Below are 13,954 nucleotides of genomic sequence, written 5' to 3'. Positions count from 1 at the left end.
TCTACACTGTTCTATGTACCATAGTGATAAACATTACAGTACAGAAGCATCCCCTTTGCCCCATCTAGTCCGTGCTGAGCTATTATTCTGCCTACTTCGATCAATCTGTACCTGGACCATATCTCTCCCATCCACGTACTATCCAAGTTTCTCTTAAATGTTGAAATTGAACCCGCATTCAACACTTTAACTGACAGCTCGTTCCACACTCGCGCCATCATGTGAATTAAATTATCCCTCATGTTCCCCTTAAGCATTTCACCTTTCACCCTTAACCTTATCCATGGGTATTTGCTCTATTTCTCCTTTTAGGACAATTAAGACTGCTGTCCCACATAATAACATAACTTAAAGGAAGGCCACATGAGGCTTCCACTCTGATCATCAGAGTTATAGAGTCATAAAACACTACAGCATAGAAACAGACACTTCATCTCATCTAGTCTGTGCCAAACTATTTATCTGCCTAGTCTCATCGACCTGGCCCCAGATCACCGCTTTCCATACTCCTTCCACCCTCATACCTACCCAAATTTCTCTTAAGTGTGGAAATCAAACTCACATCAGGAAGCGCTCAGCACAGATGGTGCTCGGTGTCAGAGGCTCGAAGTTTTCGGTCGGACTCAAGAGTCGGCTGCGGTCGGGTGCTTCAAATGCATCAGCAAGTTTGCAGCGCTTGGAGTTCATGGCAGGGAGTTTCTCCCTTCTACCGTCTGCATGAGATGATGAGGCTATCGGGACTTGAGACTTTTTGTAAACATGCCCATGGTCTGCTCTTTATCAAATTACGGCATTGCTTTGCGCTGTTCTTACTGTAAGTTATAATTATGTGGTTTTGTCAGTTTTAGTTTTGGTTTGTCCTGTGTTTTTGTGATATCTTTCTGGAAGAACACTGTATAATTTTTTAATGCATGCGTTTCTAAATGACAATAAACGAGGACTGAGTGTCCTCATAATCTAATCTAACATCCCCCACTTCTGCTACAAGAACACATACACTGAATCGTATCAGATCGATGGCGAGATTGTGCTTGCCTGTGAGTGTGCACGTGTTCGACAACTGATTGCACAGTGAATCCATTGGGCCTCCCACACATGGAAGACTCTCTTTCTATGCAGGTTTTTTAGAGCGCATGTTCTCATCTCAGTGGGTCTGATTCCTAGCTCCTGCATTGTACGTTGCCCAGCATGTAACATGGCCAACATGACTCATACATTTAATCATACTACTCCAACATCATTCTTGCTTCGCGGATACATAACCGATACAATTCAATAACAGACAGAAGTTTAAATAACTCAAATTATGCTCCAAATCTTCGCTTATTTTGGCGCAACGGTACCTGGAATGTTTTAGCAGGGCCTCCAGACTTGAAGATCACGACCAGAGAAGATTTATTGTCCTTCTCGACGATTTCAAAGCTACCCTCCCTCCATTTTGTGGTGCCAGTCTGGATGCTGTGGATACGGATCTGGCCATACACTTTCATTAGTGCCATTTGTGCAAACATTTAAATCAGGCTTGCAAGCAGCCGTCAACTCCACCAACAAACCTGCAAGAGAGATTATTTATAAACGGATTAGGTCCCTTGCAGAAATTAAATCTCATGTAAAACTACCAAAGATAGATCCTGTGACCAAGACCAACCAAACTCATGTTTTAAGTCAAAAGCAAAAAAATTGCAAATGATGAGAATCAGGTGAGGCAGCATCCATAGGGAGAGAAACAAGGGTTAAAGTCTCAGATTGATGACCCTGCATCAGGACCAGAATAATCACTGACATAGAATGAAGGACCTTACACAGAACAATACAGGCTCTTCAGCCCACAAACCTACCCTGAGATCAATCTAACCCCTCCCTCCCACTTAACCCTCCATTTTTCTATCATCCATGCGCCATCTAAGAGTTTCTTAAATGTCCGAATGTATTTGCCTCTATCACTACCTCTGGCAGGTTGTTCCATGCACCCACCGCTGTGTGAAAAATCTGCCTCCGACATCCCCCCTATACTTTCCTCCAGTCACTTTAAAATGACATGAACTTCATTGTTTTGCAACAGGTGTACAACACAAAGACATAAAATTACAATAAAGATTGCCAAAAAGAAGAAATAATGAGGTAAGGTTCATGGACTATTTAGAAATGTGAAGTTTTTTTTGTTTAGAGATACAGCACCGAACAGGCCCTTTGGCCCAACAAGCTACACTACCCAGAACACACCTATTTAACCCTAGCCTAATCACAGGACAATTTACAATGACCAATTAACCTGTACGTCTTTGGAATGTGGAAAGAAACGAGAACCTGGAGGAAACCCACCCAGTCACAGGCATTGTAAAGCTAAGGGCTACACTGCTGCGCCGCCCCACATCTGATTGTTCTTAAATCGTTGTATGTTGGTCTCCAGAATATTGAACAGGAAATGTTAACTAGAGTTTTGAGTATCTGCAGCATTTTGTGCTTATTTCATGTTTTTAAGTTCCTGAGGGAAAGTGAAACACTGCTCCCATTTCTTATTCTCCCCAAAGTGAGCCATGACACGTCCTATCCTGTGCCCATAAGAGATGCATTCCACCATTTCCCAGTTGACGAAGTTACTTTAAACATAGTTTTTAATTAGCAACAAGGCTAAGTTATTAAGCTATGTTACAGAAGTTTAATGTCTTATAAAAAGGCCAAAATAAGAATTAGTTTACCCTTAGAGCTCCTGTGCAGAGTTGTGCCTCATCTGAAGAGATTCTTACTCAAAAATCAAAGTAAAATTTATTATCAAAGTATGAATAAAGTTTAGATTACGCTTCTTTAAAAAAAACATGTACATTGAAGCATCAAATCGTACAGTGAAATGTGCTGCTTGCATCAACAATGTGCTGGGGGCGGTTCTCAAGTGTCACTACACTTCTGGCTCCAAGGAGCATGTCCACAATTTTCTAATCTTAACCTTCGGAATACGAGAGGAAACTGAAGCACCTGGCGGAAACCCATGCAGTCACGGGGAGAACGTGAAACCTCCTTACAGACAGTAGCAGGAATTGAGTCCAAATCATACAGCTGGCTCACTGTAAATCAACACACTAACCACTAGGCTGCCTCATATTCTACCATGAGATTCATCGTCTTGCAGACAATTACATGTAAATAAAACACAGTAGAATTTACTAAAGAACCGTACAAAAATAAAACTGACAAAACCTATGTGGGGGGTAAAAAAAGAGAACAAATTGCAAAAAAAATACTGAGAACATGAGCTGCAGAGTCCTTGAAAGTGAGTCTGTAGATCGTGGAATGAAATCATTGTTGAGGTGAGTGAAGTTATCCACAATGGTTCAGAAGCCTGATGGTTGTTCCTGAACCTGGTAGTGTGGAATCTAAAGCTCCTGTGCTCATTTGGCCTTGTGGTCCGTTGGTCCACTCCCAGATTTTAAGAGTAATTTAGCAGGTCAAACAGCATCATGGTCTAGGCCTGAAATGTTGACTGTTTTAATTTGTGAGATTCAGATGGCCAAGGAATTTCACTGCACCCTGGCGCATCTGACAAACGAATCAAAATCTCCCTTTCCCTCACTTCTACTCCAACGCTGGTGACACCTAAATCACTTAGAGATGTAGAGTACAACAGCCCAGAAACAGGCCCTTCAGCCCATCTATTCCATGCTGAACTGTTATTCTCCCTCGACATATCAGCCCAAAACCCTTCATCAGGACTGGAAAAGAAGGGGGAAGATACCACAATAATGTGGGGCAAGGGAAAGGAGTACTAACTGCCAGGTGGGTGGGGGAGGGGTTACAGAGTAAGAACCTGGGAGGTAATAAGGGAATCTGATGGGAGATGAGAATGGACTGTGGGAGAAAGGAAAGGGGGAGGGGCACCAGCTTAAGGAGATAGGCAGGTGAGGAGAAGAGGCAAGAGGCCAGAGTGGGGAATAGAGGAAGAGGAAAGGGGAATGGTGAAAAATTGCTGGAAGTTGGAGGCAGGAGGAATATGAGATATTGCTCCTCCAATCTGAGACTGGACTCATAGTGGAAGAGGAGACCACAACCAACATGTTGGTACAGGAATGGGAATAGGAATTAAAATGTTTGCCCACTGGGAAATTTCACTTTTTGCCGATGGAGCGGAGGTGCTTAACAAAATGGTCCCCCAAAGATCTTTGGATCTCAGCCAGTAGAAGAGGCCAGATCTGGAGTACCAGATGCAGTAGATGATCCCAACAGATTTGCAGATGAAGTCTTTCCTCACCTGGAAGGACTGTTTGGGCCCTAAATGGAGTTGAGGACAGAGAATGGGCAAGTGTAGCACTCTGCCACTTGCAGGGATAAGTGGGACGGGCTGAATGGACAAGGGAATCACAGAGGGAACGACCTCTGTGGAAAGTGGAGAGTGGAGGGTGGGGGGGAATACAGACAAGTATAAATAAAAGAGAAGAAATAAAGCATAGCAAAGATGAGCGGGAAGTCAGAGGATTGGGAAACTTTTAAAGAGCAACAGAAGATAACTAAAAAGGCAATACAGGGAGAAAAGATGAGGTACAAAGGTAAGCTAGCCAAGTATATAAAGGAGGCTAGTAAAAGCTTCTTTAAGTATGTGAAGAGGAAAAAAATTATTCAAGACCAAAGTTGGGCCCTTGAAGACAGAAATTGGGTGAATTCATTATGGGGAACAAAGAAACGGCAGATGAGTTGAACAGGTATTTTGGATCTGTCTTCACTAGGGAAAACACAAACAACCTCCCAGATGTAACAGTGGCCAGAAGACCTAGAGTAACGGAGGAACTGAAGAAAATTCACATTAGGCAGAAAATGGTATTGGATAGACTGACGGGACTGAAGGCTGATAAATCCCCAGGCCTGATGGTCTGTACGCCAGGGTACTTAAGGAGGTGGCTCTAGAAATCGTGGATGCATTGGTAATCATTTTCCAACGTTCTATAGATTCAGGATCAGTTCCTGTGGATTGGAGGGCAACTAATGCTATCCCACTTTTTAAGAAAGGAGGGAGAGAGAAAACGGGGAATTATAGACCAGTTAGTCTGACATCAGCGGTGGGGAAGACACTGGAGTCAATTATAAAATAGCAGTAACAGGATCATTCCAAGTCAGCATGGATTTATGAAGGGGAAATCAGGCTCGACTAATTCTCTGGAATTTTTTTTGAGGATGTAACTATGAAAATGGACAAGGGACAGCTAGTGGATGCAGTGTACCTGGACTTTCAGAAAGCCTTTGATAAGGTCTCACATAGGAGATTAGTGGGCAAAATTGGTGCGCATGGTATTGGGGGTAGGGTACTAACATAGACAGAAAATTGGTTGGCAGACAGGAAACAAAGAGTAAGGATTAACGGGTCCTTTTCAGAATGGCAGGCAGTGACTAGTGAGGTACCGCAAGGCTCGGTGCTGGGACCGCAGCTATTTACAATATACATTAATGATTTAGTTGAAGGGATTAAAAGTAACATTAGTAAATTTGCAGATGACACAAAGCTGGGTGGCAGTGTGAAATGTGAGAAGGATGTTATGACAATGCAGGGTGACTTGGACAGGTTGGGTGGGTGGACAGATGCAGTTTAATGTGGATAAATGTGAGGTTATCCACTTTGGTGGCAAGAACAGGAAGGCAGATTACTATCTGAATGGTGTCAAGTTAGGAAAAGGGGAAGTACAATGAGAACTAGGTGTCCTTATTCATCAGTCACTGAAAGTAAGCATGCAGGTACAGCAGGCAGTGAAGAAAGCTAATGGCACGTTGGCCTTCATAACAAGGGGAGTTGAGTATAGGAGCAAAGAGGTCCTTCTGCAGTTGTACAGGGCCCTGGTGAGACCACACCTGGAGTATTGTGTGCAGTTTTGGTCTCCAAATTAGAAGAAGGACATTTTTGCTATTGAGGGAGTGCAGCGTAGGTTCACGAGGTTAATTCCCGGGATGTCAGGACTGATTGAAAGATTGGCGTGACTGGGCTTGTATACACTGGAATTTAGAAGCATGAGAGGGGATCTGATTGAAACATATAAGATTATTAAGGGATTGGACATGCTAGAGGCAGGAAACATGTTCCCGATGTTGGGGGTGTCCAGAACCAGAGGCCACAGTTTAAGAATAAGGGGTAGGCTATTTAGAACGGAGTTGAGGGAAAACTTTTTCACCCAGAGAGTTGTGGATCTGTGGAATGTTCTGCCTCAGAAGGCAGTGGAAGCCAATTCTCTGGATGCTTTCAAGAAAGAGTTAGATGGAGCTCTTAAAGGTAGCGGAGTGAAGGGATATGGGAAGAAGGCAGGAACGGGGTACTGATTGTGGATGATCAGCCACGATCACAGTAAATGGCGGTGCTGGCTCGAAGGACCGAATGGCCTACTCCTGCACCTATTGTCTGTTGATGGTAGGGCCCCACTGAAGATGGCAGAAGTTGTGGAAAATGATGTGTTGAATGCAGAGTCTCATGGGGTGGTAGGCAAGGACAAATGGAACTCCAACCCAGTTAAGGCAGCGGGAAGATAGGTTGAGTTCAGATATCCAGGAAATGGAGGAGATGTGAGTAGGGACAGCATCAATGGGGGAGTGTGGAAATCTCTGATGTGGGGGAGTGTGGAAATCTCTGATGTGAGGTGCTCCCCTTCCACCTTCCTTTCCAGTGCTGAAGGGTCTTCATGTGAAACATCAGCTGTTACTTCTTTGCCATAAAAGCTGCCTGACCTGCTGAGTTCCTCTAACATTTTGCGTGTGTTGCTCTGGATTTCCAGCATCTGCAGAATCTCGTCTGATAAAGAGTAATTTTCCAGCAACTTTACTGCCAGATCTGTTACCAACAATTGTTTTAGAATCCGAACAGCTCACCTGCAATTTCTAACACTAAGAGATCAGTGTTACAACTCGTTCTATGCAACTGCCCACTCTCACCTGATTTAGCTGACTGTGACCTACTCAACATCAACCAAACAACACTAGAGTGGCTGTCTGTCTGGTGTGACAAGCTATGATGATGAGTGTTACAACTCTCGTTTGTAACACTCTTGTAAACATACCTATAACTTGAACAAAATCCAAGTTGTGGGTACCTTTACTACAGTGAACAACCTCATAACATTCCGGATGTGTAATTTTGGAATTTTAGGTCAGTGTCCCTGGGCTTTGATATCTGCCCTCTCATCAACTGACATGATAGGCCAAGTCATTGAATACATTGATCGTTGACTAGTCAGGGTGTCAAAGGTTATGCGAAGAAGGTAGGAGAACGGGATTGAGGGGGATAGTAAATCAGCCATGATCGAATGGAGTAGACTCAATGGGCTGAATGGCCTGATTCTGCTCCTACTGTAGGAGGTCCTATGATAGAAATCATGGACTACAAACATGGAGAGCTATGCACGAGGGAAAGGTTAGATTGATTTTAGAGTAGGCTAGGTTTAAAAAGTCAACACAACATCATGGGTATGCGTATGTGCTGCAGTGTTCTATATTCCATGACAAATGTTTAAAACTCTATAATTCCAGGATCTCCCAATGATGCACTAAAAGACAAGAGCTACTATTGGGAAGGAGGTACAGTAGCTTTCAGACCCACATCACCAGGCTCAGGAACAGTAAATACTCTTCAACCATCAAGGTCCTGAACTAGCATGGATAGCTTCACTCACCTCACTGCTGAACTAAATCCACAACCTCCGGACTCACTTTCAAGGACTCTACAACACATGTTGTCCGTTTTTATAAACTTACTTATTTGTATTTGCACAGTTTGTCTTTTTCTGCACATTGATTGTCAGTCTTTATACGTAGTTTTTCATTGATTCTATTGTGAATGCCCACAAGAAATTGAATCTCAAGGTAGTATATGGTGACAAATACGTACTTTGGTAATTAATTTACTTTGAACTTTGAGTGAAAATTTGCAAGTTGCCAGGACCAGCAGCTGAGCTGTCAGGGACACTGGTAGCTTAGGAGAGGCTAAAATCAGAAAATGATTCAAAGAACTGTGACTATGGTGATAGGCAGGGAATTAGGATTCATTAAAAGAACAAAGGCATCATCGGAAATATAATAAGACCCGAAGGACCACAATACTCCAGAGATGCATTGCTCACACACAGCACGAGCTTCGAAAACACAAATTACTCACGGGGGAATTATCAGCAATACACTACATGGGAGTCAGCTTACGTTAAAGAATAAACACGTCTCAAATCACATGATTATAGGAAAAGAATCAGGTTTACTATCAATCACATACATCATGAAATTTGTTGTTTTGCAGCAATACACAAGTTATAATGAAAAATAAATTAGTTAAAAAAAAAGCAAAAATTGAGGATAGTGCTCGTGGACTGTTCAGAAATCTGATGGCAAGGAGAGAATGAAGTTGTTCCTAAAATATTGAGTGTGGATTCTCAAGCTCCTGTACCTCCTCTCTGATAATAGTAATGAGAAGAGGGCATGTCGTGGGTGGTAGCCCTTAACAGGGGTTCCATTTCAAGGTGTGCTTGAGGCTGGGGAGGCTAGTGTCCATGATGGAGCTGGCAGAGTTTACAACCCTCTTAACCTCTTCCGATCCTGTACATTGGCATCTCCGTATCAAACACTGATGCAATCAGTTAGGAAAAGGCCAGGAAAATAAACTTAACCAGAGCTGGTCAGTGACTTTATCTCCAAAAATAATACAACACAAGCTTCTTCCCAATTCCACTCTGCACAGCCACCATATCACGAAACTCAAGTGTGACAGACAGCATATTGGAGTTGAACACCCACATTCACGCTCTCTCACACACATACACAATGTTCTACTCATGTAATTCACAATTACTTTCAGCTGCATAGTGCATAACCTCCCAGATCAGTCACTGCACAAATGGTCAACAATTTATACTTGTTTCTTTATGCATTTGTTCAATTTGTCAGTTATTGTGTGGAATTTTTCACTGATTCTATTGTACTTCTTTTCTCCTGTAAGTGCCTTCAACAAAATGAATTTCAGGGTGGTACTTGGTCACATGTGCATACTTTGATAATAAATGTACTTTGAACTTTTCAACTTTGACATTGAATGGTGGGGTCTGTTCCAACTTCAGGGAAAAAAAATTAGAGAGCTGTTATAATATTGCTACTGGGTCTTGCTAAATTCAAAATTCACTGTCACATTTCCTACACTAAAAAAAGCATTCTTAAAAATTACATCATTACCTTTAGAGTTTTGCAAACATCAGGAATGATGCAAAACTTTCAGTCATTCTTCACCACAAAGTTTTCCTCTTTTTTCACATTGTTTGGATTGCATGCATTCCATAAGACCACAAGGCACTGGAGCAGAATTAGGCCATTTGGCCCATCAAGTCTGTTCCCCATTCCATCACAGCTGAATTATTAACCCTCTCAACCCCATTCTCCTGCCTTTTCTCCATAACCTTTGACATTCTTACTAATCAAAAACCTATCAACTCCCGCTTTAAACATACCCAATGACTTGGCCTCCACAGCTGTTTGTGGCAATAAGTTCCTCAGATTCACCATCCTTGGGCTAAAGTAATTCCTCCTCATCTCTGTTCTAAAGGGACGTCTCTATTCTGGGGCTGTGCCTCTGGTCTGAGACTCTCCCACTATTGGAAACATCCTCTCCATGATTATTTCTATTTGTCATATGTTCATCAAAACGTGAAGGGAAATGGATTGTTTTCATCAACGACTAATGCAATCCAAGGTCCTTCTGGGGACAGACACAGATATATCCATGCTTCTGGCACCAGCACTGCATGCCTACAATGTTCATTAGGTATTCTTACACGAGAAGCAGGTACTGACCAGTACCAGGTATGGGGAAAGTGGGAAATCGCAGTAAATGCACAAACATAAAAATATGCCCAAACAGTATCACTGTCCACAGACAAGACACATCAAAATTGCTGAAGGGTCTCGGCCTGAAACGTCGACTGTACCTCTTTCTAGAGATGCTGCCTGGCCTGCTGCGTTCACCAGCAACTTTGATGTGTTGCTTGAATTTCCAGCATCTGCAGAATTCCTGTTGTTCACTGTCCACAGACAACTGTTTTCCTAACATGAGAAACCACCCTTTCTGTAGTAATGCAGGACATGTATGTTGTTAGGTAACAAAAGCACAGTGACCTCTCTCTTCTACCAAGATTAGTAAATTAAAGTTAATAACACACAAGGTTGAGCTAGTGATGATATGCCTCTGCCACTAATGTGTTTAATACTGAGTTCAACAAACAAATATTTCTGCTAGACCACATTCACATCATTCAGTCATTTTGTCTCTTTATGTCCCGTTCCCTTCCACTGTCTCTGCACTTAACACTGTCTAACTTAACTTTTCCCATCTCTGATAAAAGACCATTAACTAGAAGTTGCAAAGACGTTTAAGGTAAGCAAGTTGTGGGCTTCCTATGCTGGTGATGGAAGCAAGGCAATATCTGTGTCTGTCCCCAAAACAACATCGGAACGTGTTGGTCGTTGATGAAAACAGTCCATTTCACTTCATGTTTTGATGAACATGTGACAAATAAAGCTAATCTCTTTTTAAAGCAACACACACAAAATGCTGGAGGAACTCAGCAGGTCAGGAAGCTTCTATGAAAATGAATAAACAGTCAACATTTTGGGCCAAGACCCTTCAACAGAACTGAAGGGAAGGGGGAAGGTAGGGGGAGGGAAAGGAATACAAGCTGGAAGGTGATACGTAAGGGGGAGAGAGGGGATGAAAAGCTGGGAGGTGATAGCTGGAAAAGGTAAAGGGTCGGACAAGAAGGAATCTGATAGGATAGAACAGTGAACCACGGGAAGGAGGAGGTGCACTCAACGGGAAGTAATAGGCGGGGGAGCCAGAGTGGGGAATTGAAGAAGCAAGGGAGAGGGAAAAAAATCACTGAAAGTTGGAGGAATCAATGTTCATGTCTTTAGGTTGGATGAAACCCAGACAGAATATGAGGTGCTACTCCTTCAAACTGAGAGTGGACTCATTGTAGCTCAAGACGAGGCCTTGGACCAATAGGGATTATAATTAAAATGGTTCGCTACCAAGAAATTCTGCTTGCTGTGGACGAGGCCAAGGTGCTCAATAAAGCGGTCCCCAAATTGTCAGAAGGTATCACCAACGTAGAGGCTGCAGCATCAGGAGCACCAGATACAGTAGTTGACCCAACTTATTCGCAGCTGAAGTGTTGCCTAACCTGGAAGGACTGTTTGAGGACCTGAATGGAAGTGTGGTAAAATCCTGTTGAAGATGTGGAAGTTGTGGAGAATGATGTGCTGGATATGGAGGCTCACGGGGTCCTAGGCAAGCACAAGAGGAACTCTATCCCTATTAAGGCAGTGGGAAGATGGGGTGAGGGTGTTTGGGAAATGGAGATGCAGGTGAGGGTAAAAATCAATGGTGGAAGAAGGGAAACCCCGTCCTTTGAAGGAGGAGGACATCTCAGATGTCCTTCAATGGAAAGCCTCATCTTGGGAAACAGATGCTGCAAAGACCAAGGAATTGAGGAAAGGGAATAGCAGTTTTACAGGACAGGTAGGAAGAGGTATAGTCAAGATAGCTGTGGGTATCAGTAGGTTTTTTAAAAAAAAAATCTTTTAAAAAAAAATTCAGTCAGTGTTTTTATGTCCCTTTCTCATCGTCTGACTCCACACTTTAACTTTATCCTATCTCTGATGAGAGGCCATTGGGCCTTTTCCCTTGCCAGTTTTGTTTAATTTATTTTTGGGACCAGAGTGTCTCTGGCAAGATATTGTCCATCCATAGATGTTCTCGTGAAGATGTCTTCAACTGAACTGCTGCCTACCTTCCGGTGAGGGTGCTGTATACGGGTTCGCTTCATGCTTTACTACACCAGCGATCACAAGAGGTGTTCAATTCCTGCCACTGTTTGTAAGGAGTTTGTACGTTATCCCCGTAACCGTGTGGGTTTCCTCCCACATTACAAACACGTACAGGTTAGGGTTAGTATGTCATGCTATGTTGGCACTAGAAGAAAGCAACATTTGCGGATTGCTCCCAGCACATCCACAAACTGTTTTGGAGGCTGACACATTTTACTGTATGTTTTGTTGTACATGTGACAAATAATCCTAATCTTCAACCTTTTCAATCATTAGTGCAATTGGGGAGGGATTTTCAAGATCTGGGTCCAATAATACTAAGGGAATGCCAACACATTTCCAAATTTGGATGGCATCGGGCTTGGAGGAGAAATTGCATGTTCTCAGGTGCCGGTGCCCTCATTCTTCTTGGTGGCAGTGGTCAAAGGTTGAGGCAGTCCTGTCACACATCCAGCAAGTAATTGTCATGCAATTTACTTGAAATGGTGCACACTGGAGCCACTCCAACTCCCCCACCCACATGGCTTTACCTGTCACCTTCCAGCTTGTACTCCTTCCCCTCCTCCCACCTTCTCACTATGACATTTTCCCCCTTCCTTCCCAGTCCAGATGAAGGGACTCGGTCCAAATCAACTGTTTATTCCCTTCCACAGAGTTCCTCCAGCATTTTGTGTGCTGCTTTGGAGCCAATGGTTTGTCAGTGGCTGAGCAATGAATGCTTAGCTTAGTGGACAGGAGGAATCATGCAAGTTGCTGGTCTTAGAGATAATGAATTTCCTGAGTTGCTGGATCTGAATTCTTCTAGCAACTGAAGGTGATGACATGATCTGACCAATCTTTCCTAACACCAGCAAACTAGGCAAAGCATTGAACATGCCCCACAACCACAGCAGAGAAAAAAAATAGCTACAAAACATTCAAAACACAGGGATGGAACAATCTGTAACCCCTCACTGACTACCTGCCTGCCATACTCAGCTCGTTGCCTGTCGCCGAATTCCACAATCACAGTTCATCTCCCTCTCCCATCATCGCCGACCACTCTCCATCCCAGTCCAGCACATTCGCTCTCAATCTCAGCACACACTCTACAATCTTCCTTCCCCTCTCCCAATCATGGCACCTGACCCACCTTTCCTCCCCAAGCCTACTCCTGCCAAGTTCTCTCCTCTGTACATCAACTCTCTTCCTGCCCCCCCATCCCATTGCCCTCCCCCACCTCTCAATCCTACCACCCTCCTCCCTCCCCTTAGTCCTAACACTTCACCTCCATCCCACCAACTCAACTCCCTCTCAGACCCCGTCCCTCCCCCACCTCACCTCCCTTCCATCCACAACTTTATCCTACCGCTCTCATCTCTCAATCCCCGACCCCTCTCCCCTCAGTCCGGGCACGCCAGCACTTTGCCACACTCTCACCCTCGGCACTGGGACCTCCCCTCACTCCCGATTCCTCACTCCGGCGAGCCCGGGCGAACGGCGGCGCCAGTACCGCCACCACCGCCGCCGCTCCCCCCCCGGTGAAGGGGACCCACACGCCGTTCCGGCATATTACCGGGCAGTTCCCATGGAAACCCCCTCTCCCTCGCTCCCGCCACTTACCCGGCGTTCCCATGGAAACTGCTCCCAGGAAACTTACCGTCGGCTCCCCTCCGGCCCCGCGCGCTCCCGCCACTTACCGGTCTGCCCGTTCCCATGGATACCGCTCCCGCGCGCCGCCCGAACAGTCCGTCACCACCGCGAGATGGCGGGAAGCAGACTCGAGCTCCCAGGCTGCACCGCGCGCACTGGCCCGACGGGAAACCAACCCCCCGCCCCCGGTTCACCCCCCAACCCCTCCCCGATTAAATCGCCGCCCTTCACCGGTGGAACCTGTCGGATAACGGGGAAGCGCGGAGTGGGGGGGGAATAAATAAATGGCTCCCCGTTCCGGGCTGAAAAGGCGCGGCGGCAAGTAAAACCACTGCCGGCCTTCCTCCCTCTCCATCAAAATATCGCCTCATCAAAAATATATTTTATTTTTAACATTCTATCTGATTTCAACAATCCTTGTACTTTTATTCAACAATTGCAGCGAAGTAAAATAAATTTGAATAATAAACACTTCATAATGCACCGAGGGGTGAAAGGG

At 44.4% G+C, this 13,954-nt stretch overlaps 1 protein-coding gene across 2 annotated transcripts in view; it reads right to left on the bottom strand.

The window, feature by feature from the left end:
- The window catches only part of usp37 (ubiquitin specific peptidase 37), a 102,699-nt gene extending 89,104 nt beyond the window's left edge, over positions 1-13,595 (bottom strand). Inside the window, exons 1-2 of one of the 2 annotated variants that reach the window (XM_063051429.1) lie at positions 13,503-13,595; positions 1,344-1,553 (exon numbers count right to left, since the gene is read on the bottom strand). In XM_063051429.1, coding sequence (XP_062907499.1) covers positions 1,344-1,511 — 168 coding nt within the window. In that variant the 5' untranslated portion in view covers positions 1,512-1,553; positions 13,503-13,595. Of the gene's footprint in view, positions 1-1,343; positions 1,554-9,926; positions 9,989-13,502 lie in introns of those variants that run through there. The other variant, XM_063051430.1, reaches the window with a different exon arrangement.
- Between the last annotated feature and the right edge of the window lie 359 nt (positions 13,596-13,954).

This window comes from Mobula hypostoma, chromosome 6, assembly GCF_963921235.1.
Source record: "Mobula hypostoma chromosome 6, sMobHyp1.1, whole genome shotgun sequence".
Taxonomy (NCBI): Eukaryota; Metazoa; Chordata; class Chondrichthyes; order Myliobatiformes; family Myliobatidae; genus Mobula; species Mobula hypostoma.
This window is presented reverse-complemented; position numbering and strand designations above follow the sequence as displayed.